We start from the raw sequence: 26,568 nt of genomic DNA, 5'->3' as shown, positions 1-26,568 counted from the left end.
GTGTTTCCTGACACTACATTTCATAAACTCGACCTCCTCCCGGGCAAGGTACCTGGTTGTAAGAAATGCTTTTTTTACAAATGTGACATCAGCTTTTGTTATAGTGGATGGGGTTAAAAACAGGGCTGGCCGTCCAAGTTCGGTAAGACAATCTTTTATATATTTCAGCCATGGGACCTTGAATCTACCATCCCAGGTTAAGGCTTCTCTTAATATATCGTTGGTAAGGGGTATATCATTGTTCAACCAAGAATTCATCCAACAAAGTATGGGATTTGCGGCTAGTCTATCGCTTAGGAAGGGCAAACCTAACTCCTCGTGAACCGAGAAGTTACCAGTGCCCCTAGGCAGCCTTAGGATCTTCTTTAAGAAATTATTTTCTGTGACCTCTAGGTCTCGCGTCTGGCTATAGCCCCAGAGTTCACTACCATAACAGGCAACTGCAATGCTCTTTGCTTGGTATAATTTAAGCAAGGCCGCCACCGGGCTGTTGCCCATTTTTCTCGCAAATCCTAATATGGCTGCGTTGGCCCGAGTCATTTCGCCCTTTTTTTTTATGGACTGCTGGGCCCCAGGATAATTGGTCATCGAGAAGAATTCCAAGATATGAGAAAGTTTTAGATGTTGGAATTTTTTCCCCATTTATAGTAAAGGAATTTGGTTTTCGCGAACCATGGCCAATTTTCATGACAAACGACTTGGAATTATTGATACTGAGGCCTCGAGACTCCATAAAAAGATAAAATGAATTTAAAAGTGTCTGGAGACCGTTCGCTGTCCTTGAAATCAGGACGGCGTCATCTGCATAGAGCAGAACCGGGACTCCTCTTGAACCTACATGAGGATAATCCATACCTGATCTCAGCAAATAGTCCTCTAACTCGTTAATGTACAGGTTAAAGAGGAATGGGGCCAAGATACACCCTTGTCTAACACCCCGATTAATTCTTATGTCCCCGGTCACTTTCAAATCTTGGGTGTAGCGAACGTTCGCTCTTGTGTCAGAATGCAAATAAGCCAATAGATGGATTAGGTTTTGCTCGACACCCATCTTTAACATGATATCCCATAGTTTACCCCTATCCACGCAATCAAAAGCGGACGATAGATCCATAAAAGCCAGATGAATAGTTCCCTTCCGGGCCAAAGTATATTTACCTGTAATCAAGTATAGATTCAGGCATTGGGTCACAGTTGAGTGACCAGGTCTGAATCCATATTGTATTGGAGACAGAATTTTATTCTCTTGGGCCCATGTTGTTAATCTGGTCAGGATTACACCCCCCACTACCTTTGCTACTGAGTTTATCAATGAGATTGGTCTGTAACATGATGGGTTGCTGCGATCACCCTTTTTAAACACGGGGACAATTGTCGAGTGCCCCCATGACTTCGGGCAACCCAAAACCATTGCAGCATTTATTACTTTAGTTAGTACGGGGGCCCAAAGTAATGTACAAGATTTAAAAAGATCCGGAGGTAAGCCATCCGGTCCAGGTGCCTTATTTCCAGTTAGCCCTTGAATGGCCTTTTCTACCTCGTTATCCAGAAAACACAGAGAATTCGCCCTTATAGTTAAAAAATCATATTCTGCTTGTTGCTTATTACTCTTAAAGATTACACTAAAATGATTAACCCAGTCCTCCTCTGGGATATTAGTTCCTAGATCTGAGCCACTGGGGTTGTCGAATAGAGGTTTATTAATAATTTCCCAGAATTTACTGCTATTGCCCAGAGTTGAGGGGTCAAGCAAAGAATCCCAGGTAATGGCCTTGATTTCCTGTTACGACCAGCAAGTGCTTTCTTGTAAGTCGCACGTAGATTTTTAATTAGGCCTGGGTCCCTAGGTATGATTTTCAATGCTTTTCTTAGGTCTTGCAGTTACACATTTCGCCCCAAGTGGGACGGGTATGCCCAGAAGTGGGTCCCTTGCTCACTGTGCCACTTAATTCAAGCTAGCCTGGCTGATGAAGGGTGACATACCCCGAAACCGGTTCCAGGTTGCTGGTTTCCAGTACAGGGAGGACCTGGCTTGGCAGTTAAGTTTTGACCCTGTGCCTCATGGGAACAGTCCAGACCGATTTGCATATGGCTGGGTCCAAACTGGGTTGGCGTATTGGGCAAAAGAACGATTGATTTAACCCAGATCTTTTGACTTGGGGAGAAAGTTTGAATCATTCAGCATTCCGTGCATCATTTGTTACACTTTTAGAAGTGGGCATTTCTGTGTGCTATGTGTCTTTGTGCCTGCCTGATGTGTATTGCATGTGGTCTCTGGATGACAGGGGCCGGTGAGGTGCAGTGGCTCCAGAGGGGCTGGGTGAGTCAGCGCTAGGCTGAATAGGCCGATCTGCATTTGAAGTAGTGGGAGGTGTAGCACCTGACCCTGAAGAGGACTATGCCTGCCTTCCACAATGCTGGCTCCTCCCTCTGTGGTGTGTCTGGGGCCAGAGCCTACACTAGCAATGAGGATGTTTTGTGTACTGTAAAGATGTTTCTAAGTGCCCCCCAGAACTGTTTTGAACCGGGCACAGAGCCCGGTTCCAGGGGGAGAACAAAGACATTGCTGGTAAAAATATTGGGGCTGTAACCCCACGGAAGGACTGTTGGTGCTTACTTGAACTGAACAGGAAGGAGAACAAGGACTGCTGAGTGCCAGGAGGAACCGCAGTTTGGAACTACCTGCTGCCTGCTGGGTAGCTGAAAGGACTGCCCTCTGCTGAGGGGCCCTGCGTTCTGGCCTGCCTGTGCCACTTTCCTTTGCCCCTGTGCTGGGGGAACTTGTACCACTGGGGAGCGCTCTTCCAATCAGTGACCTGAGCCCCAGGTGGGGCCTCACACTTACCTAAAGCGTCTGGAGCGCTTCATTGGTTTGCGCTCAAGAGCGGTTGTTTGCCCTACTGCGTGGAAGAGGCAGTGCAGCCCTCTCCTCTATTGCCGGTCTTTGGTACAGGAGCCAGGACTCTGCTACGTTGCCCCAGACTGCGAAAAAGTGCATAAGCAGTACAGCATCCCAGCTTGTATCTGAAACCCTACGCCGCCGTCAATAACAAGCTGAGTTACTCCAACTGTCTGGGGAAAGCACCCTACATTAAGACAACTCACTTCTCATTCTCGCCCTTCACTTTCAAGCTTACCCTGCACTCACAGCGATCACAATGCACTCACACTAATTACCATGCACACACACCATTCACCCGCTCACCCTGTACTCAAAGCTATCACAATGCAATCGCACGGATCACCATGCACTCACACCATTCACCCGCTCACCCTGCACTCACAGTGATCACTCTGCACTCACAATGCACTTGCACTATTCACCCTGTACCTCACCCTGCAGTCACACAAGCACACTACTCACCCTGCATTCATGTGACACTTAACTCACCTGTCCCCCTCACTGCTCAATCTGCAATCTCACTCAAACACGTCCATCACTAACAGGCAATTCATTCGTCCCACTCTGCACTTACATCCACACCCGAATTCATATGGTCATCTCACTCACCCTGCAGTCACTCCTCTTACCCTACTCTCACTCTGTTGCATCGCTCACCGTGCACTCACATGGACACACCTGCCACCCATGCACGCAGAGGGTTAATGTGCCTGATACGAAGAATGTGTACCATGCAGATCATAGAACGGAGTGTGAGAAACTAGGAGTAGCGCTATAAAAAAATGTTTGTCAGAAATGTGCTATACAGAGATGGTGTGCATTTTTGATGAGTGGAAGTGAGGGAATTCATGGAGAAGGAGGACATAGGGGAGGGGTGCCAAAAAAGACTGGTGCACTGTGTGCGACCAGTGCTAGGGCCAGCCCTGGATGGGAGTGTTAGCCCCCCGAAGTTTGGGTCTAGTTGCACCCCTGCCAGACACAAGAAAATAAAAAAGCATTTGTGCGTTCTGTCTCTGCATCTATGTATCTTCATTCTGCAAATTCACAAAGGATAAATGGGCACCTGGATTACTTTAATATTTTTGGATTCACAGACACTACGATTGCATGAAAAATGAACTGGCACTTTGATTACCTACTGGTTATCCACTGATACATGGATACATGGATACATCAGAATATTCTATTTGAATATGTAGTAGTCTTTCAGAACAGTAACTTAATGGAGAGCATGGTTTATTCCACTTGGTACAAATATTTTTGCTGCAGTGTTCACTAGGTAAGTCGCAGAAAACTGAATAATAGCTGTGATGACTAGTAATATGAATAGCTTTTAGATCTTTACCACAAAACTGGTTGTAACTGATGTAGTGCTGAGTATGGAGCACAGCTCAAATAATTCCAAATACGGTTGCAAGTAGGTTTCGGCCTACTCGGTCCTGATGAAAGCCAATCAACCAGTAGGCTGAAATATGTAGACCTTGCTTGCAGGAATACATAATTTCCTACATTAGCATCAAACCTTCATTTTAACCTTGGCAGGGGGGCCATAAACTGGTTAGAAACATGGAGTGATATTGTAGGACACCCGAGGCAATTTTAATTATTAATCCCTCCAGAAAACGACAAAGAGCTCCCTTGACGTTCAAGGTTGAGCCCACCCAGATACCTCTTTGTATCTGGGCAAGAATTCGATAATGAAGCATGCCACTAGAGAAACCACATTGAGTGAGCGTCCTGATAAAACGAGCATTGGCATAGCCAATAGGTTTCGCCTTTGGGACCTTATAAGTGTTTAGCCATGCAACAGTTGATGTTGTTGCACCAAGGATATTGTGCTGGGGAACTAAACACTTATAAGGTCCCAAAGGCGGGACCTATTGGCTATGCCCATGCTGGTTTGTTTTTCAGTCAGTTCTTACTGCTATCCTCACCTGCATTGACTTTTCCTCCAAAAGCAATCACTGTTTCAAGGAGTACAGCTAAGGAACTGATTAGGAACCTATTTCAGCAGGATTTAGTATTCGCACAATGAGTTCTCAATGTACTTGCTGTTGACTTATTGGAAACTGATCTAGCACCTATCCTTTGTAGTTTCCAGGCGCACAGCATATCAATAATGCAGTAAGGCACAGATTCTTCAACCACATCCAACAAAACAACTGGCAGGCACAAATACCCATTTTCCTCAAAGTGAAAGGTATCCGAATAGGGCATCTGAACCTATCCAAACAGAGACCATCCACTTTTGTAGCACGAGAAGCAGTGGAAACTTGCCAGGTCTGCCTACATATGTAGCTTGGAATTTGTTATTTTGAAAATGTGTGTCAGAGCAACACAAAATAAAAACGAGTCAGTGGAGAGGATGCTTCAGTAGATTTAGAGCTTCGTACGCTATGCAAACAGGGAGGCCATGCTGCAATTCCAAACCTGATGTGGCCCGCCAACCCCCAGCGCTTTGAGGCAACCCAAGGCTGGCGTGGCGCGTCATTCATATATATCTAACATGACATCGCGGTGCTTCACCCCAGCTGCGACTCTCGCTGAATTACCACGCGCACAGACGTCAGCCATAGTTGGCACTTGATAGTAAGAACAAAAAATCTAATGCATCAAGTTAGTGTTTGTAACATGCTTTGCGAAGTACATTTTCGCATGTGATGCAGGCCCAACGTGCCATTTAATCTTGCCTGGGTTGATAAAAGTACTACCTTTAAGGCAGGTGGTGGTAATGCAACTACAAAACTGCAGATGCAAGCACTGTATGAAAAGGAGCAATTATTCTTGTGCACCTAGTTTTGCGCTACAAACAAAACCCCACACACGAGTACAATAGGCGAGGAAAACCAGGGACATACGTAAACCAACAAACGTTAGAGCTTCGTGTTTGGTCCTGGGGAAAGGTGTGAAATTCAATGCAAACTCTCGAGGTTTTTGCATGTGGAAGGGAGTCTGTAAGCAAATACTGGGAGCTGAATGTTGTTTAGAAGAATTCATTTATTTTCTGTGTTTTGAATGGTGCTAAAAAGCCACCCTTACATCTCTTTTAGAACATATATCCTCATTTACACCCCGATAAAAATTGCATGCGTAAAAAAACACCCCGAATCAAAACAATTAACGTGTTATTTTCACCCAGTTAAAAAGCAAACGCAAATAAATGGTGAATAATACGAAGAAATTGGGTTTTGGGCACTGAGGGATCCCTCAAGATGTCCACGGATGCCCTCCAAATGGATAGCAATTCTGAAAGTGGGGCAGACGCACGAGAAATCCACCAGCCCCCTCCAACTGAGCAGATACGTTATAAACTTTGTGGTCTCACAGTTCTGTTCTCTGTGGCGACTTTGCTCCTAACACTTGAAAAACTGAAACCTCGCAATAAGGCGATTCCAGAAGACCACTTTAACGAATTAGCTTGCAGGCTACATGCAAGCAGACAATGGAAGACCTTGCTTAAGCCCGAGGCCGTTAAGACTTAAGACAACAGCAATTAGCTGTGTAAACTGCTTGAGATGAGTGCCCTGGAAAGGAGATCCGAAGCAATACTACATCCAAAATAATTTACCAGCGCGGAACGGCCTGCTTTAATCTCAGGGATGCCACCGCACCACTGTAGCCCAACATCTGTCATAAATCACACAGACTGGCACAGCAGGGTGCGGTAAAGCATTTCTGCTTGGTTGCTTCACAGCACAGCTGGCACGTGTGAATGGCCGCGACGCCTGGTGCGGAAGCTATTAGAAACGTTCACGCAGCAGCCAGACTAGTGCGTAGACAAGAGCATGTCATGTTTATTAGAAAGGTGAAAAAACAGAAGGCACGGCGTGCACCATCTCATCCGCTCTTGTTCGGCTGCTTCGGCCTCAATGTCACTTCTAAAGCAATATCGACTTGCTCACCTGAAGTCTGGCTGCCATAAGACGCCGAGCGCTTTCAGCTAAAAAAAAAAAAAAAAAAAAAAAAAAAAAAAAAAAGCATAAACCTATTTCCACTAGGTTTTGGTGGTCATCAAGGCAGTGAAAAGCACACAGAGAGTAAACATAGCTGAAGAGACCCTGTTCATTTTATTGCCAACTCACAAGCTCCACCGCATCAGATAGCTGTGAGAGGCAAAGTGAGGAAACGCGTTTCATCCAATGATGTCACACGTGATCAAAAGGAGCGTGATGCCACTCCTTAGCCCTGGGATTTTATTATGGGTCAGCTAACGTCCACGCTCCAAAGACAGGGTATGCACAATTGCCATCACAAGCACTGTAAGCAACAGCGCAAGGAAAGCTGAGGGGACGGAGGGGTTGTCCTCAGATGCCAATGAAAGCTGTAAAATCATTAGCAAGTGGAGCGCGGACGGAAATCCATGGACAGCATTTACCTTGTGGGAGCGAGTAGTGAAAGGCGCGATAATTGCAAACCGATGGCGCCACTGCTCGCTCCCGCAAGGGAAATGCCAAACGTGCACGAGTGCCAATAAAGAACAGTGCAAAACATGCACGAGTTTGAACAAAAGTCCTGAGCGATTCCAAGAGGTCCCTCCTAAGCAGCGCGTGCAAGTGCGTAGGCGAGACCTAAAAACCAAGAGGATTGTCTAGGAGCGTACATGCTAGTGACTGTCCCTCCAAAAAAGTGTTTTTATCTCCCCTTAGATCCATTGGCAATACAAAAGGCTGCCTGGCCTTGCAAATGCCCAGGAAGGGACAAGTAACCTTTTACCTAACCTCACCCCATTTTTTAACCTCTCCTCCAGTCTCACTCAAGTGTGGGAATGTTATGTCAGCATCCCCACCAACCAAAGCATCTGGAAACGAAGGTAAGGAGAGTGTTATCCTCACACTCAAATTAGCTAATTCAAAACTCTCCCCAGCCTTGCAAATTCAAACCATCTTCTAACTGCACAAGGAATGTGCCAAGCATTTCCTCAGGAAATACACTTCTGGGCCTTGCCAAGGGAAAGAGTGGAAACACTCCATAGTCCACAGTGAGTGGCTAAAGACCTGCGGAGTGGCTTTGGGTGCATAAGACAATTTGCAGTGTCTGCTAAATACAATGTCTGTGCACAGTGGCTTCTTGTTTTGTGGGGCAAGGGGATCGGTGTGCCAAACGCCATGCACTACAAACAATATCAGTGAGCACAGCAAAAAATAAATGCTCTGCGGTTGAGAAGCACAGAGATTAGGCACATGATGCTCTTTAAAACACATGGTGTGCACCCAATGCTCGTTGCACAAACCAAATGGATGTGACATAGTGGTCTCAACTTTATGGGGAGGGGGACTGGGTTAAGTGTTTGCCCAAAAGCTGCATCCTGCACCCAATGGCCGCTAAGCAGATGGTTTGGTAGCAAAGGGCCAGGCTTCACACCCAGTGGCCCCTGCACATGGCTCGAGACTGTGCAAAGCATGTCCTGTTCTGAGGTTAGTGTGCCCAAAAGCCATACCCTTGCCAGGACTGTTGTGCTTAAAGCGCAAAACCCAATACCTTTCAAATTTTTAAGTTAATCTCCTATTCCACCATGTACTGCTCATAATAGTGTGTCACAATTGATCACACCAGTGCTTAATTTGAGCCGGTGTTTGCAGATGGGGCCCATTACCACTTTTTTTTAGGACCTGCCTTTTTTTTTCTTTTTCATCAGACTGATTCAGAGCAACAGAGAGTAAAGCAAAAAAAGGAGGAGGAGCAGATAGCCAAAAATACATGGACAAAGGAACCAGTGATGAAAAAAGAACATGAAAGCCCGAGATATAGGGACTGGTTGGCGGTGGGTGAAAGAAGAGCGAGAAAAAATAATGACTACGCAGCCTCGGTTTTCAGCACCACAGACGTTTGAAGGTACTGGTCATTATCATTTATTCTTTTGCAAATTAAGCACTGCATTTGACACAACATAACAATTGACATTAAATACATCACTCAAGGAGTCCACACAAACATAATCATTGTACTCCACAGTTGGTTGTATTCAGAGGCCTGTGAGAGCAGTCCAACTTCGGGCAGGCCACATTTTGTATGTGGAAAGATTCTGAGCCCATAGCAAACCTCGCCAGAGACCACAGAGCTCTGTCTGGAAGCATGTCTGGAAGCATGAAGACGCTTTTGCCAGGCTCTATGCTCCACAGCTTACTTCTCTGCCCAGGTTCTAAACTCAGCACCATTACTTCCAACATCCAACTTAATATGGTTTTCCACCATGCCCAGTAATCTCTGGATGAAGGGCCTGCTTTTAGGCCAGGTCCTAGAACAAACACTGCCTACATCTAAAAGCAATCTAGGTATGGCCAGGGTGCCAAGCAAGTCCAATGGCTAACATTCCTGCTATTTAAAATAATAAACATTATCTCTTCATAGTAAAACCAACTTAACTTCGCTTCACATAATGCTTTGCCTTGTAAAGAGGCTAAAATATATCATGACAACCCTCCGGAAAGTAAGTTAAAAAATATCTGCAGGGTTTTGTTGGGAAGGAAAATAATGTTAATTAAATACAAAATACAACCAAAACGTTTTTTAGTGATATTATGTTAACAACAATACTGTAACAAACAATGTAAAATTATAACTTTGGTAAGAAGCAGTCACACAGCTTGCATTTTTACTGGGAGCATCTCTCAGTTTAATTTTTACATTAAAAAATTTCAAAATGTCAGACTGAAGAAATTCAAATCTTTTTAGTTCTTTGTTCCCTAAGGCAAACATGCTCCCTTTACATGAAGCAAGGTATATGGGTACATGCAGTTTTACCGACACTGTACCTACATGCAGTGTTTCAAGAAAGTTATCACTACGTCGGCAGAGTTAAAGAGGTGAGAGCTAGACCAGTCAGCCTTACGGTGGCCTTCCCCCCCCCCCCCAATCATTTTTCCTGCTTACCTTCTCTTTCTGCTGATTCTTCTTGTTGGCCTTACTACTCTAGCACTGGTCAGCAGTGGTGAAGTGCTCAAAGTGCATGTTCTTCCCCCCTTAACATGGTAACATTGGTGTATACGCAACTGGCATATTTAATTTACTTGTAAGTCCCTTGTAAAGTGATTTACCATATGCTCGGGGCATGACATTAAATGCTACTTGTGGGCCTGCAGCTTCGATTGTGCTACCCACACAGGTAGCCCTTTAAACATGTCTCAGGCCTGCCACTGCAGAGCCTGTGTGTGTAGTTTTACGGCCACTTCGACTTGGCATTCAAAACCCTTTGCCGAGCCTTAAACTTCCTTTTTATTACACACAAATCATCCTTAAGGTAGGCCCAAGGTGGCCTATAGGGCAGGGTGCGGAGTAAGTTAAAAGGTAGGACATGTACGTATAAATTTTACATGTCCTGGTAGTGAAAAACACCCAAGTCCGTTTTTTTATACTGCAATACTCTTATAGACTAATGTTGAGAATTCCTAAATAGACTTTTAAGTTGTAATTCCTGATTAGAAAGGAGTAGCTTTGTTATTTTTCATATCTTTGGAATGGTACTGATAAATCCTCATTACTGGTAAAGCTGGATTTAACATTACTATTTTAGAAATGCCACTTTTGGAAAGTGGACATTATCCTGCTATTACAGCTCTTTGTGCCTGCAGCCGGTCTCCAATACACGTCTGGGATGGGTGACAGCTACACTTTGTGCATTCCCTCTAGACAGTCAAACACGGGAAGGTTAGGTGTGTCTGAGCACTCATCTGAATTCTGATGGCTCTTCCTGGGCAGGGAGGGAGGGGCTGACACCTGAATATGCAGTGCCATGTCCCCACACAAAGGGCTGATTACCTCCTATTGATAGTCTGGAGCCAGGGAAGGGGACTAAAGGACCTTTGTGCACTCTAAAGACCCTTGTTTGAAGTCAACTCCACATCAAAGGCACAACTGAATAAAAGAACTGGGTCTCTGACCCCCTCCATACCAGACACAGACACTCCTGGACCTATAACTGGACTCTGTCAGAAGAATTGCTGTACTGCATCAATAACTGACACGCTGGACTGCTGACCTGGAAGGCTTGCTTTTCTGCTGTGCTGCCCTGCTGCTCTCTGACCCTGCTGAGGTGAGCTGGAGTCTGCCATGCAACTGAAGTGATCTCCAAGGGCTTGTTGCTTGAGACTCGAGGCTATCAAAGTCTCTACCCCTGCTCCTGTGCCGGTTTCACAGGAAATGGACCCAGATACTTGCACCAGAGACATCAAAACATCCCTAGTGTGCATGTAGCAGAACCGGCGTATGAACCCTATTGCGGGAGTAGAATCGGTACATCACACTCGGAACAGCTGTATTGTGCCAGGAACCACTGCTTCGGAACCAACGCATGAACGCCACTGCGTGGAGAAGATAGACTCTTCACCCCTCCATCGTGGATTTACCCAGTGCATCGTCTTCTGAACCGCTGTATTTTGAACCGGTGCTTCGCTTAACAGACTCGACACATCACAGCCACTGCGTGAAGAAAATAGACGCATCACCTCAACTGTGGACTCAACATCGACGCATCGCTCGTCTGCACCTTGCATCTCGCTGCTGTGACCGAGGATCAAGGTACTCTGTTCTCCTGGCTTGCGTGTGGCTCTTGTCCCTGGCCAGTGCTCCATCGCGGTCGGCTTGACTGTAGACTTTGCCCAGGTCCAGCGCGACCATATAATCTCCAAAAGTGCGTATTAATTCTAAGCGCTAGAAACACTTTTATTCTTTAAAAAATTCATAACTCGCCTTCTACTTATTGGATTTTTGTAGTTTTGGTCTTGATTTGTTTTTCTACACCTGTGTGGATTCTTTTTGTGATGTTTTCACTGTGTTACTTTGTACATGTTGCACAAAAACGTTATACATTGCTCTTTAAATAAGCGACTGCTCTGTGCCAAGCTACCAGAGGTTGCCCTGACTAGAGTGGTGGTTCCTACTTGGACTGGATGTTTACCTCTGCCAGCGAGAGACCCCATTTCTAACAGTGAGCTTACAAAAATGAAGTAACTAAACTCATCATGGTAAGAAACACATCAATAAATTCCACCTCTGTCGTGCACTTCTCCCAGACATGTGCGGAGATACTGGATTGTGTACATGATGGGAATAAGTCAGAAGGACGACCATGTCCCTGTGGTAGACAATACGGGATCCTTAGGACAAAAACGCCTGAAACTCACTGACCCTCCTGACAGACGATTGATACTAAGTCACTGGAATCCATTTGCCCAAGTGGCTAATGCAGGAGCAGGGCCAAGACAGATTCAAGTCCCAGAGAGGGCTTTGAGCCATGATAGGAAGAAGATAAATCATTGAAATGCCGCCTCACCACTTCATTCTTCAAAGACACTTAGTGTTTTATAAAAGCTGCAATAATTTAACAAGCATTGGCATAGCCAATAGGTCTCGCTTTTGGGACCTTATAAGTATTTAGTTTTGCAGCACAATATCCTTGGTGCAACAACATCAGCTGTTGCATGGCTAAACCTTGTACCTTATAAGTGTTTAGCCATGCATCAGTTGATGTTGTTGCACCAAGGATATTGTGCTACATAACTAAATACTTATAAGGTCCCAAAAGCGAGACCTATTGGCAATGCCAATGCTGGTTTTAAATGGATTGTCTCTCTGCCGGTTTATGTTATGTAGGCCTGTATAATGCTCTCTTGTAGCCTTAACTGATGGAATGAGCTTTGCATGTGTTGGTTAAACTGTTGCGCTTTCAAACATTTTGATACATGTGGGCTGCAGATCGCGCAATTAATTTTAAGATATTTTGATTTAAATACCATTTTATATTTGTTTTAGGTTGGTGTTCTGTGTTTGCTGTATTGATTTATTTAATTGCTATTTATTGTACATTTTTATGATATTTGTAATTGCTTATGTCAATGAATTGAATAATGTGCAATATTTCGGTAAGAATGCATTTCTTGGAAATAAAGAGTCTGATCTGATTATACATGTGTGCATTCATATATAGCAAACATACATTCCTGTTCTGCTGAGGCCACCCTCTTCACTGACTATAAAGATGGTTCCATATTTTGAATGAGGCCATACAAATTGCCCAGAAAGGTATACTTTGCAAAAGTCTATGAAATTTGTTGCAGCTTCATAAAAGCTTGCAATCTGTGTCACTTCACTATGAAAATCAAGAAATGTGGGGAAATACATGTCATCAGCAAGTCCCGTAGTGGTTGCAGGCAGCAAAGAAGACACGGGCATAGACCAAGCTACGTACAAGTAGCAGCTTTATAGGCAGGTAACTGAGTTGCATTACGTTAGGAGTCACGAGATGCGTGTGTTTTACGGTGAACGTGAAATATAATGACAGTGCAAACTGATTAACTGTACTTTTGCTGCAGAGTAGGACATGCACAATCACGACAATGCCCCAAATCGTGGATAGATATCCGATGCCGAAACGGGAGAGGTTCCGAGGACAGTGAAAGAAGTAAAGAAATGAGAGTGGCGGCGCAGTTGGGGAATAAAAATGTGAAGGAGACGTGTGAACTAGACTATGTTCGCATTAAAGTCTGACGAGCGTGGGAGCTAAACGCCATAAAGACTGTGAGATGCGAGTGCGATCTCAATAAAAGATAGGGCTTATGGCCTAATCACAGCGCAGTGCTGGTTAAGGGAATCCCATAGGTAAAGCACAGTGGCTTGCATGGACAGGCTGACACGCAATGTAACCCCACAAACTCGTCCCAACTGTATTTAGTCCAAACGGAAACCCCAACAGTAGACGGGGCAACCAGTGTGAAAACAGCTAAGCAGGGGTGGAGAAAGTTAATACAACTGGACGCTAATTGTAACAAATTAAAGAATTAAATCAAAAACGGGCACCGTGCAACAAGTTACCGTATAGTGAAAAAGATCTAAGAGTGCTTAATGGTGTAACGTTATATACAGTGATTATTTGCCAAATGCGACGAAAGGAAACACACAACAAGCACCAGAAAATGTCTACTGTCTGAGGCGGCACTGGATTAGTCGGAAGTGAATTGCTCCTTGAAGAATTCACATCAGATGCTTCCGAAGTTACGAATAACAAGCTAACGAGGAGTGAGGGGGGAGAAGGGAGGGGGTAGTGAGAGCAGACAGCAATGGGGTAGAGGAGGCTTAATGAGCCATGACAGAAAGGCAGATGGCGGCTGAGGGCGTGCACGCTCACGTGCACTCAAGCTTTATCCCACAAAAGCCTCTGGTGGCACTTTTAAAAGCCACTTACTAAATGTCTCGAAGAGACAGCATGCGCTGTCTCAGGCCAGACCTAAAAATGGCTATGAAAGTATGCATCTTAGGAGATATATATGGGCACTGTAAAATCTCCTCACCCCATACATCAGATCTAGCTAGACCACTGACACGACTCATGAACAATCTATTTAGGTCTAAAAGGTACGATGTCCATCAGTTTTAGGGAGAGTGAAGTACACAGAGTAAAAACATTTCAGTAACAAGTAGCTGTATGTTGTAGAAGGAAGGGCATAAGACTCTCCCACTACAATGTATCAGCATTCCAGGCTGGTTTAACATTTAGTGTCTCTGTGCCTGCGCTCTTAAGACATTGAGAGACTAAGGGCTCCAAATGACTTGTTGCCACATCCAAAAATGTGCATCTGTACCAATCTTTATCTTGTTAACTTTTCTACATATGTTTTTTAACAACATATTTCTAAAAACATAATCATCATCAGGACTTGCCTTGTGTGCAGGAACCAAATTTACAAGAACTGTATCCAGGAGCTCCTGTGACACAGTATCACCTTCACAAACGATAGAGCTCATCAGATCCACCATGTGCATATGAACTTTCTGATTATGGCCATTGCTGGAATAAAACAAGCACAACATATTTAAAACAAAATACAATAGATTAAAATTAACCATGTAAATGATACAGTTCTCCACCCAACACGACAGCTCCAAAGAAGTGGGTGGTGCCACATAGGATTGCAGACTATGAGGAAGTTGCCACTGCCACCCCCATAATAAATCTAGTCTGAACAAGTTTATACAAATATTAAGCTGCACTTCAGAAAAAGCCACAGGTAAACACAAGGCTGAGACCGAAGAGGAGTCCCAGTAATATAAAGGAAGGAACATTATTTGTAATCTTATTTTTCATCGAAAATATTGTTAATCAAGTCAAATCATGGACAGTTCTGCCCATCTTCGGACCACAAATAACTTTTGCAAATAATGGTTCTTCAAAAAAAGCACTTTTTTAATAAAGACTAGCTACAGGGTACCTTAAAGTAATTTTATGTGTATTTTATTTAAAAAGAACTCAGTCCATGTCATAAAAACTAGGGAGCAATATGTATACATCTTGAACCCATTTTAAGGCCTTAGCTGCTGAGACTTTATAACCCCCAATGCTAAGCCTTTTTGACATCTGGGGCACTTCACGCTTAGACCTTTTTTTCCACAGAAGATATCCAGAAGATATCCAGACCAAATAAGAGTCCTTGGCCATGATGGCTTCATACGTTCCAGCTACGGGCACCAATTCATCCACACAAGCGGGTACCATTTTGATTGAAAGAAGTGGGAGAATGCTTGGTGGGAGGAACTGAATGGATCTGCAAAGATTCCAGACATTTTCCTCAAAGAAATGTAAGAAAAATGTGTCATTTCTGTCAAAGCTTGAGGGTTGCAGGGCATTCTGGCTAAGAAAACGTGGAACCCACGCAAAGGCACACCAACCTTAACTCGGTCTGTTGGGTGTCTAGTTTTCAGAAATGTATGGGTTTGGTTGGCTTCCCTGGGAGGCGGGCGAGCTCGAGCCTTAATAGTACAGCAATTCATCATGGCAAGTAAGAGGAAATTTTGATCTCCCCTTCCCCCCCCCCAACTCAGCTGGTTCATATGTCAAAACTATGCTCAAAAGAATCAAAATTTCCCATCGCTGGCAATGGGGATGCTCCAGGCAGGCAGATAGATTGTGGGGGCATTAAGGGTGGGGATAGGCCCACAGCCGACCACCACATTATTACACTTGGAAACCAGCATAGTACAGTATAGAACACATGGACCATTGCCACTGGGATGAAGAGGTGGCAGCTCTGGAGAAAACCCGGTATTAGTCACAACAAAACACAATGCAATAAATACAGGAAGAACTAGACAGTGGTGTGGCAGTTTGTTTAATACAACGTGCATAGCCTATTAGCCCAATCCATGCACCACTGCATCCTTATATTTGCACACATCTTCTTACTTAGAATAAGCAGTCCTGGGCGCATCATGCAGTGTTGTACCAGCACTTTTGGTGCTTGGACGCATGACATGCAAAGCTACTGCTGTGTTTTTTTTTTTAGCAGTGCCTGGTACTGGTGGAAAATGTCCTGTAGAACATGGACTGTGGCAGGGCTAGTTTCTTCCGGGGGCAGTGGGCAATACCAATGAACTTTCAATGGATTTCATTAGGCAAATGCTTCGGGGAAGGGACGTTTAGAAAAATCGGGGCCTTAGGAGTTCGAATAGTGAAAATTTGTGTTTCTACCTCTCATTTCTAAGCTGGGGCCACCATCTGATTAGATGCAAACTATTCACCAAATACAACTCTTTAGCACTTGACCATCAGGACATCACATTACACACAATTACATATTAACTCAATGTCCAGCCATGCGATTACTTTTATACCATACTTTAATGCCCACACAACTAAATACTAATGGTAATTGCAAGCATGTGCAATGAAAACAAAACCATTCAATCCCTATTCTGAAATAGAGATCTCTAAAAAAAAAAAAAAAAAAAAAGGCCTCAGCAATTAACAATGCAACCTACTTTATTTGTTGTGGAATACACCATGCACAGCCCCTTATTACTGTATCTGAGAAGGGGTCTCCGTTAGCAAAGCTGCAGCAGTTATGATCTATGGAACTACTTTGTAGGTGGGTTAACAACTGCTGTCCTAGCAAATCCCTGTAAAACTACATCCCTCTCACCAAATGTAGAGTGAGACCTCACATTTTTTTATATCAATAACAGTTATAAACAATGTGACATGCTTAAATAACCCAATTCAAACAAAAAGATAATATTGTATTAAGAGTGATACGGTCCATGTTGATGGTAAGGACATATGTAATGTCATCAGCAATGCCATCAACAATAAATTCTGATGTCGACTTCACCGCATGTGTGAGATCATGAGCATTGCAATTGGTGGGCATGCCATTGTTTTTATGATGGGGCACTAGTTATGGTTTGTGTAGCTAAGCATAACTGGCTAATTTAAAAGATTTTTTGGGATTTTGCAACCACATTTTTTTTTATTAACTATGTTTTCAGGGATTTTCTGAGGTTTTGTTGTAAACATACACTAAGGTGTTAGGAGCAGAAGAAACCATAACTTTTCCTTAAGTGTTGTCCGGACTTATAACTCAGGTTATTTACATCAACTGTACAAAAATGCTTTCATACATTTATTACGAACGTGCAAAGGTCATAGTTTAGCAAAATTAATTACATTCCAGAATGCTTTTTCTGGTGGATACCTCTCCCCTTCTAATATCCTCAAAGTTCTAGACCGGATCTGGAGAAATTTTCAGCAATGCTCCCACACATTCCCAGGTGGTATCATGCGGCTCTCTACCGATTCCATACCACCCATGAAGTGACAGAGCACAGCCACACATAAACACCACCTCTGACGTCAATTTCTTGTCTTTCCCCTTCCGCGTCCTTGGAGGCGCAGCGCAAAACATGTTGGTGCCGTGTGTTGAATTCCAACTTGGGACCTTTTTAGACATGCCAAACAAAGGCCTTTACTCACAAGACTGGAATGTGGAAGAGGAGTGAAGAATCTTCAGTTACAGTATTCACCAGAATGAGCATCACCAGAGGAATGAAACTAGCCATTCTGATGAATATATCTAACCACAGATTACTCACATTTTGAATTGATACCAAAGCAGTACCTATCAAAGGTGGAGGGTCTATGGAATGGACTCGGAGTGAGTGAAGTAACCTCCTCGTCTGACTTAGCATTCAAGGTAGTAGTGCTTTGTGAATGTACGAACGCCAATGTCGCAGCCTGGCAGATATCAAGACAAGTAGACCTCAAGCCAAAGCTTGTAGGATTCATGGACCAGGTAGAATGGGCTCTCAGATAATCAGACCAGTGGAGTGGGCTCTCGGATCATCAGGGGGCTGTTTCTTGGCCAGTGCATAGCAGATCTTGATCCAGAAGACTATAAACATCGACAGGGTCCTCTTATGTACAGACTAATCTTTCTTCACTCCAGAAAAACCACACAAAAATCTGATAATCTACTCAATAGACCTTGGTAGGATAAATAAAAACTCAAAGGCCTTTTAGAGACCAACCAATTGAGAATCTACTCCCCTTTTGAGGGGTGAGAGAGCCCAAATAAAAAACTGGTAGAAAATTGACTGCCCAATGTGGCAATGTGTCTCAATCATATGTAAAAACGGCCACAGCACCAATTTGTCTGGGTAGGGAGTAAGGGGACGGCAAGTCCAAGGACACTGCCCAGTCTCCCAGGTTCAGAACTGATAAGATAGGGCTGAGGTCCCTGTCCTTTTTGTCGGAAAGTGGCAACCCATGCCGCACAATGAAAGCCTTGGAATGTAAGAGGTGTACCTCCAGCAGAAATATAGATCCATCCTCCTCCAAAATTCGATGTGGTGCTAGACGTACGTAGGGTATAATAGAATTTGAGGCAGGTCTTAACATCTTTTGATAAACTAAAATCCACCTGTCAGAGGAAATAGATCGTCAATTAGGAAGAATTACTAAATCCTGCATTCCACAGGTAGCACATGTAGTCCGCCGCCGTATGCCTCATCTCAATCTGCAAGGAGTTCCAGAATTGGGGGCCCAGCATAAAAAATCATGAGCCACCTATTCTTTTGCGCTTAAATCTTGGAATAGTCAGCAGGTTCATTTGTGCTGATCTGAGGTTCCATTTAGGGAGGTAAGGATGGATCTTCATAGAGATAAATTTGGGGCCCCTGTCATGGATTGCTTTGAAGATCATACATCCTGTCTTAAAGATGGACAGCTGAGCCACTGGAAGCCAATGGAGCTGCTTCATCAGTGGCTTGGTATGGCAGTGTCTCGGTTGTTGGTAAATGATTCTGGCAGCTTGATTCTGTATCAGCTGAAGCTTGTAGATTTGGTTGGCGGGGAGGCCTAGGTAGATAACCTTGGCATACTCTAACCTAGACAGAATCATAGCCATCATAATTACCATGCTTGCTTACCTAGTAAAAAAATCTCCTGATCTGGGATTGCAAAGAGAGGTCCGTGTCAATTTGAATGCCAAGGCTCTTTATAGAATTCTTAGGGATAGGTGAAGTTCCTCATGCATCCGGCCAGTGTGCTGGAGTCCAATGGTGTAGTCTGTTGTTGGAAAGGACTATCTCTGTTTTATCAGAGTTCAATTTAAGGTGTTTGTGATTCATCCAGTCTTTGATGACTAACATGGTGTTAAGAAAAAATGCCTTGGAGTTCTTCGTCTCGTCAACTGAAAAAATCAATTGCATGTCATCTACATAATTGTAGATCTTAACCATCCTTTGTTGGAGGGAATGGATCAAGGGGCAAATATAGAGGTTGAATAGGTGGGGGGACAGGGAAGAGCCCTGTGGTACCCTGCAGGTGGTGGTGACACTGTAGGGTGCAAGCCTTACTGATTGGGTGCGGTCCCTCAGGAAGGATTTCATCTATTCTAAGGCAGTTCCTCTCAGACCCGCCGCTGCCATTCCATCCGTTAATATCGTATGATCCACGGTATCTAATGCTGCCGACAGGTCGAGCAGGACCAATGCCTGCATGCACCCCCTGTCTGTCCCCTCCTTCAGATCGTCCACCACGCTTAGGATGACTGATTTGGTCGAGTGAGATGGCCGAAAGCCTGCTTGAATGGAATCTTAGAATTTGGTCTCTTCAATGAAGGCACAGAGAAGTTTAGCTACATGTGCCTCAAGTAGTTTTGCTGGATACGGGAGAAGCAAGATGGGTCTATAGTTGCTCAATTGTCGGGATTCACACTGGCTTTCTTTTGAAGCGGGATTAGGATTTAGTCTATGAAAGCGCGCGGGACCACACCTTGCTCAAGTGACAGATTGAGCAGAGAAGAACAAGTTACTTACCTTCGGTAACGATGTATCTGTAAGAAACATTAGTTAGTTAGATTCCTCACCTTAGAATATCCCCAGGCGTCAGACTGGATCCGGAAGATTTTTCGTCAGCAATACCCCTTGCGCGTCACTAGGCGTCGTCTGCGGCTCCGCGTCCGTCGTTGGCGCCGTGCGCCGGAATGACGTCGTCGGAGTACTTAGACGCCGCCCTCGCGCGCTGACGTCAGTTCTTGTACATAGCATTCCGCGCCAGGAACGCAGAGCCATGCAAGAGACCGACACTGGTGCCAAAAATAAAATCTAGGGGCCTGAAAAGGATAACCTTAACCCTAGAGGTCAGTTCGCAGAACGGGGAGGATGGGTGGGTCGGTGAGGAATCTAACTAACTAATGTTTCTTACAGATACATCGTTACCGAAGGTAAGTAACTTGTTCATCTGAAAGAAACACGTTAGTTAGATTCCTCACCTTAGAATAGATACCCAAGCAATACCATCCCCGGTGGTGGGTCTGCGAACCAAGATCACACCAGAAAGTCCTGGAGGACAGAACGGCCAAAGAAGCCACCCCTCCGGACTTGGCTGTCAAGGCAATAATGCCTGGCAAACGTGTGTAACGAAGCCCACGTCGCCGCCTGACAGATGTCCTGCAAAGGGACACCCCGTCCCAAAGCAGTAGTAGCCGCTGTGGCCCGAGTAGAATGGGCGCGCAGCCCAACAGGAGGGTGCTTTTTGCCAAGGAATAACAAATTTTGATGCACAAAACGACCCACCGAGAGATGATCCGTTTGTGCACAGCTTTCCCCTTCTTAGCACCCACGTATCCAACGAAAAGTTGGTCGTCCACCCGGAACTGCTTTGTGCGGTCCAGATAAAAGGAGAGCGCACGTTTTGGGTCCAGACGGTGGAGCCTCTCTTCCTCTTTGGAAGGATGCGGAGGCGGAAAGAAGGTGGGCAAGGTGACAGACTGCCCAAGATGAAAGGGGGTCACCACTTTCGGAAGAAAGGAGGGACGAGGCCGAAGGACAACCTTGTCCGGATGAACAGAGAGAAAAGGAGGCTTTGATGATAAAGCCTGGAGCTCACTCACCCGTCTAGCCGAGGTGATGGCTACCAGAAAAGCAGTCTTAAGCGTCAGCAGACGAAGAGGACAATTATGAAGAGGCTCAAAGGGAGCGCACATTAGAAACGTGAGAACAAGATTCAAGTCCCACTGAGGCATTACAAAAGGGACAGGAGGGAACGTGTGAGTAATGCCTTTGAGAAAGCGTGTAACCACAGGGGACTTGAAAAGAGAAGGCTGATCAGGAAGCCGCAAGAAGGCAGAGATGGCAGCAAGATAACCTTTCAAGGTGCCCAGGGCAGAGCCCTGTCGGGCCAAAGAAAGAAGAAAAAGGAGAACCTCAGAAAGAGGGGCGGAGAGGGGATCCACAGCCTTTGCTGTGCACCATGCTACAAATTTGTTCCACCGGCAGGCGTATACCGTCTTTGTGGAGGGACGCCTGGCTGCCAGAATGATATCACAGACTTCAGGAGGCAAGTCAAATGGCATCAACTGCCGCCGCTCAATCCCCACGCATGGAGGTGGAGGCTGGACAGGTTCGGGTGGAGGACCGTCCCCTGCTGCTGCGACAGAAGATCCTCCCGAAGGGGCAGACGTATCGGAGGATCTGTCAACATACTGAGTAGCTCGGGATACCAGTACCTTCGTGCCCAATCCGGAGCCACCAAGATGACTTGGGCCCGGTCGTGCCTGATCTTCTTCAGCACTCTGGGCAGAAGTGGTATAGGTGGAAAGGCGTACAACAGACCGCAACTCCACTCGTGACGAAAAGCGTCGCCGAGCGAGTGCCGCCTTGGAAATTCCAACGCGCAGAACTGCTGACATTGTGCGTTCTCTTCGGTGGCGAATAGATCTAACCAAGGCTCTCCCCACTGCTGAAAGAGACCTTGTGCCACTTCGGAGTTCAGACGCCATTCGTGATCCATCATGCACCGGCGGCTGAGTTAGTCTGCTCTGGGGTTCAGAGAGCCCGCCAGATGTTGAACCACTAGGGTGACGCCCTGGTGTTCCAGCCACGTCCAGAGGCGCAGAGCCTCCTGACAAAGGGCCCACGACCCCCCCCCGCCCGGTTTGTTGCAATACCACATGGCGGTGGTGTTGTCCTTTAACACCTGCACGACACTTCCCCTGACAGAGGGAAGGAAGGCTTTCAGTGCAAGTCGGATCGCTCTCAACTCCAACAGGTTGATGTGGAGGCGAGACTCCGCCGGAGACCAGAGGCCTCTGATCTCCGCCTCTCCCATATGGCCACCCCATCCCAGGAGGGACGCATCCGTCACTACGACATGCTCCGGTTGGGGAAGGGAGAGGCTCTTGCCTGTGACCCAATCGCGGTCCGTGGGCCACCACTGCAACTGCTGTGCAGTGCCCTCCGAGATCAAGACATGGTCGGACAGGTTGCCGTGATGCTGGGCCCACTGAAACTTCAGGTCCCACTGCAGAGCCCGCATGCACCGCCTGGCGTGATGCACTAGTAGGATGCAGGAGGCCATCAGCCCCAGAAGCCGCAACACTAGCCTGACCGAAACCCAGGATAGAGGCCGAAAGATGGGAATCAGGGCCTGAATATCCCGGACCCGCTGTTCCGGCGGATAGACCCGGAACTGCGCCGAATCGAGAACTGCTCCGATTAAGAGGAGCTACTGAGAGGGACTCAGGTGTGACTTCGGCACGTTGATGGAAAACCCCAGCAAATGCAGGAGATCCGCCGTAGTCTGGAGGTGGGAGACGACTGCCTGGGGCGAGCCCGCCTTCAACAACCAGTCGTCGAGATAGGGGAAGACTGGAACCCCTGATCTGCGCAGATGAGCTGCGACCACCGCCATCACTTTCGTGAACACCCGAGGGGCACTGGTAAGGCCGAAGGGGAGCACGGTAAACTGAAAGTGCTCCTGACCCACCGTGAACCGCAGGTAACGCCGGTGGGCCGGCAGGACGGGGATGTGGAAATATGCGTCCTGCAAGTCCAACGCTACCATCCAGTCTCCAGGGTCTAGGGCAGCTAGAACCTGAGAAACGCTCCACAAAATGTATTCCTCACCGTTTATTGTGATAGTGAAGAGCACAATACTATCCCTATTATCACATAAACCTAGAGTATTATTTAGAAGGAAAAGACATTATTCTTAAAATACTGCCCTCACACACTTTGCAGTGTCATGCTTCATCATTGGGCCGCGTCGAACGCCCCCGTGCAGACCAACACAGTGGGTGGAGCGCAATGTTTTTTGTAAGATGAAGAATAAAGTGGTGAGGTGACAAAACAGAAAAAGGGGTTTGACAAAATAGAACAAATAGTGTCTACAGTAAACAGAACAAGGACAATATTCCCTAAAGGAGGGACCACAAAAGTGCAGACATATATAGTAAAACTGTCTAGGAGGGGACTTACTTAAATTTTATTCCTGTCACCCCCTGACAGGATTAAAAGTAACTGGTCGGGATTTATTTAAGGGAGGTAAAAGCCCCTAAATCCCTGCTGCTATTACCAACATGTTTCTGCCCAAATCAAACGCTCATAAGAGTCGTGCAGGCATTCATCAGGGTGTTGGTCCCTTGGTTATTTTTCTTGGTCTACCCCCAACTAGGGGATTCGTTACCTTCTACTGAGAAACGGCCAGTCGCCTTTAATACTTCAGTACTCTGAATGGTTTCCGAGAGTGAACAATTATCTGAAAGAGAGTAGAACATACTTAATCGTTCCACTCCTCTACACCCCCTTGCATTACTTTAAGAATAAGAACTATCCTCACATCTCTTATGCCACAGATCGTCATGTCTCCCAAGCGTGTTCACCACACAACACCCCCCCGTGAGAACTTTTATTCTTCACACAGGTCAAAGACCTCACGTATTCATTGTACACGTAGCGTGATGGAAAAAGATGTGATTCCCCATTCCACAACACCACGAGTGTACACGTCTATATACACAGTAAATACATTACATCATGCTGTTAATTATTTGTCATCCACAGCACATGCTGGTTCTGCTGGATATGAACCAAAATAAAGAAGGACTTACAAGGGTTTATTGGAAAATCTCCAAACCCGGGACCGGTGAGAGGCCGTGGTCCTATAGTCACACTCTGTGTACAAAGGAAGGAAGTCAAAATGCATAATAACATCAATTCCCTCGTATTATGCCAACACCGCTTCTCTTTCATCATCAGACCACTCGTATCACTTACTACTCCAAGAACGCACGGCACTAATCGTCCCAACAGCGGTCCTCCGTCGCCGGAGACCGAGACGAATTCTCTTCAATTTAAAGACAGCGTATTGATTATTCCTTCCGGTGGGAGGGCTCCGAGTACACGTGATACCGCGTAGTTCCGGCCGTCTAACACTACGCGAGTGAAAAGAGAAGACGGACCAAGTACGGACGGGAGTCTATTGAGTGAGAAAACCACCCGCCGACATCTTGGAGGTCCTGTATCCCTCGTAAAAAGTCGGGGCTCCTACATGGGTGTCTGTATTCTTCAAAAAGAGTGCAAGTATAAAAGATACTATTGTCAATACACGTCCGAGAGCTATCATGTCTGGCAATAGTGGTCCCCAACCGGAACACTTTCTGCCCCCTGTGATGGGACACTATGCCTGTGGCTCCTGTAGGGCATGCCCCCTGTCTTTAAATGGAAAAAAGGCTGACATTGGGACGTCCAAACCTTGGGAGCAGAGAAAACATACCACATGCAACACTGAGAACGTGATTTATTTAATCCGTTGTCCATGTAATCTTTTGTATGTGGGAATGACGACGCGCAGAGTAAAAACACGCATCCTTGAACATCTGAGTACGATACGATGCGGGAAAACAAACACAAAACTTACTGCACATTTTCACCAACAAAAACATAGTGAACATGACTTGAGGTGGACGGTGCTGGACAAACCCTTTATACCACCCAATACAGTAGATATTGCTAACTTCCTGTTTTGTAGGGAACAACGTTGGGTAGACAGACTAAAAAGCAGTATAGTGGGTTTAAATGATTCCACCCCATGGTTCCATTTATATGGGTTGGGTAAAAAATGATTTATTTCAGTGGAGTCAGTTTGTATTGAGAGTATTGTTGACGCAGTGTAGCTCAACACCTGAGAAAATAATAGCATCATGAAATGGATTTGCACCTGCAGGATGGTTTCAATTATTGACCACTTCATTCAATCACCACTGTGCTTGTATGCGAGAGCGCCTTCTGGTCACTTTTCACACTTAGTGCGGGTGTAAACATGAATTATGATCGCTCATTTTTCCGTATGTGGGGAAACCGAGAATCAGTTTGCCTGAAATCATTATTATATAAAGATATCACCGAGAGGGTACTCCCACTATTGGGAATACAGACACCCATGTAGGAGCCCCGACTTTTTACGAGGGATACAGGACCTCCAAGATGTCGGCGGGTGGTTTTCTCACTCAATAGACTCCCGTCCGTACTTGGTCCGTCTTCTCTTTTCACTCGCGTAGTGTTAGACGGCCGGAACTACGCGGTATCACGTGTACTCAGAGCCCTCCCACCGGAAGGAATAATCAATACGCTGTCTTTAAATTGAAGAGAATTCGTCTCGGTCTCCGGCGACGGAGGACCGCTGTTGGGACGATTAGTGCCGTGCGTTCTTGGAGTAGTAAGTGATACGAGTGGTCTGATGATGAAAGAGAAGCGGTGTTGGCATAATACGAGGGAATTGATGTTATTATGCATTTTGACTTCCTTCCTTTGTACACAGAGTGTGACTATAGGACCACGGCCTCTCACCGGTCCCGGGTTTGGAGATTTTCCAATAAACCCTTGTAAGTCCTTCTTTATTTTGGTTCATATCCAGCAGAACCAGCATGTGCTGTGGATGACAAATAATTAACAGCATGATGTAATGTATTTACTGTGTATATAGACGTGTACACTCGTGGTGTTGTGGAATGGGGAATCACATCTTTTTCCATCACGCTACGTGTACAATGAATACGTGAGGTCTTTGACCTGTGTGAAGAATAAAAGTTCTCACGGGGGGGTGTTGTGTGGTGAACACGCTTGGGAGACATGACGATCTGTGGCATAAGAGATGTGAGGATAGTTCTTATTCTTAAAGTAATGCAAGGGGGTGTAGAGGAGTGGAACGATTAAGTATGTTCTACTCTCTTTCAGATAATTGTTCACTCTCGGAAACCATTCAGAGTACTGAAGTATTAAAGGCGACTGGCCGTTTCTCAGTAGAAGGTAACGAATCCCCTAGTTGGGGGTAGACCAAGAAAAATAACCAAGGGACCAACACACTGATGAATGCCTGCACGACTCTTATGAGCGTTTGATTTGGGCAGAAACATGTTGGTAATAGCAGCAGGGATTTAGGGGCTTTTACCTCCCTTAAATAAATCCCGACCAGTTACTTTTAATCCTGTCAGGGGGTGACAGGAATAAAATTTAAGTAAGTCCCCTCCTAGACAGTTTTACTATATATGTCTGCACTTTTGTGGTCCCTCCTTTAGGGAATATTGTCCTTGTTCTGTTTACTGTAGACACTATTTGTTCTA

At 45.5% G+C, this 26,568-nt stretch overlaps 1 protein-coding gene across 2 annotated transcripts in view; it reads right to left on the bottom strand.

Annotated features, from left to right (window-relative positions):
• PDS5B (PDS5 cohesin associated factor B) overlaps nt 1-26,568 on the bottom strand; it is an 802,561-nt gene that overhangs the window by 676,029 nt on the left and 99,964 nt on the right. For both annotated transcript variants that reach the window (XM_085621687.1, XM_085621686.1), the window contains exon 6: nt 14,555-14,681. In XM_085621687.1, the coding sequence (XP_085477813.1) occupies nt 14,555-14,681 (127 nt within the window). The remainder of the gene's footprint in view (nt 1-14,554; nt 14,682-26,568) is intronic.

Source organism: Triturus cristatus, chromosome 8, assembly GCF_964204655.1.
Source record: "Triturus cristatus chromosome 8, aTriCri1.1, whole genome shotgun sequence".
In the NCBI taxonomy this organism is placed as follows: domain Eukaryota; kingdom Metazoa; phylum Chordata; class Amphibia; order Caudata; family Salamandridae; genus Triturus; species Triturus cristatus.
This window is presented reverse-complemented; position numbering and strand designations above follow the sequence as displayed.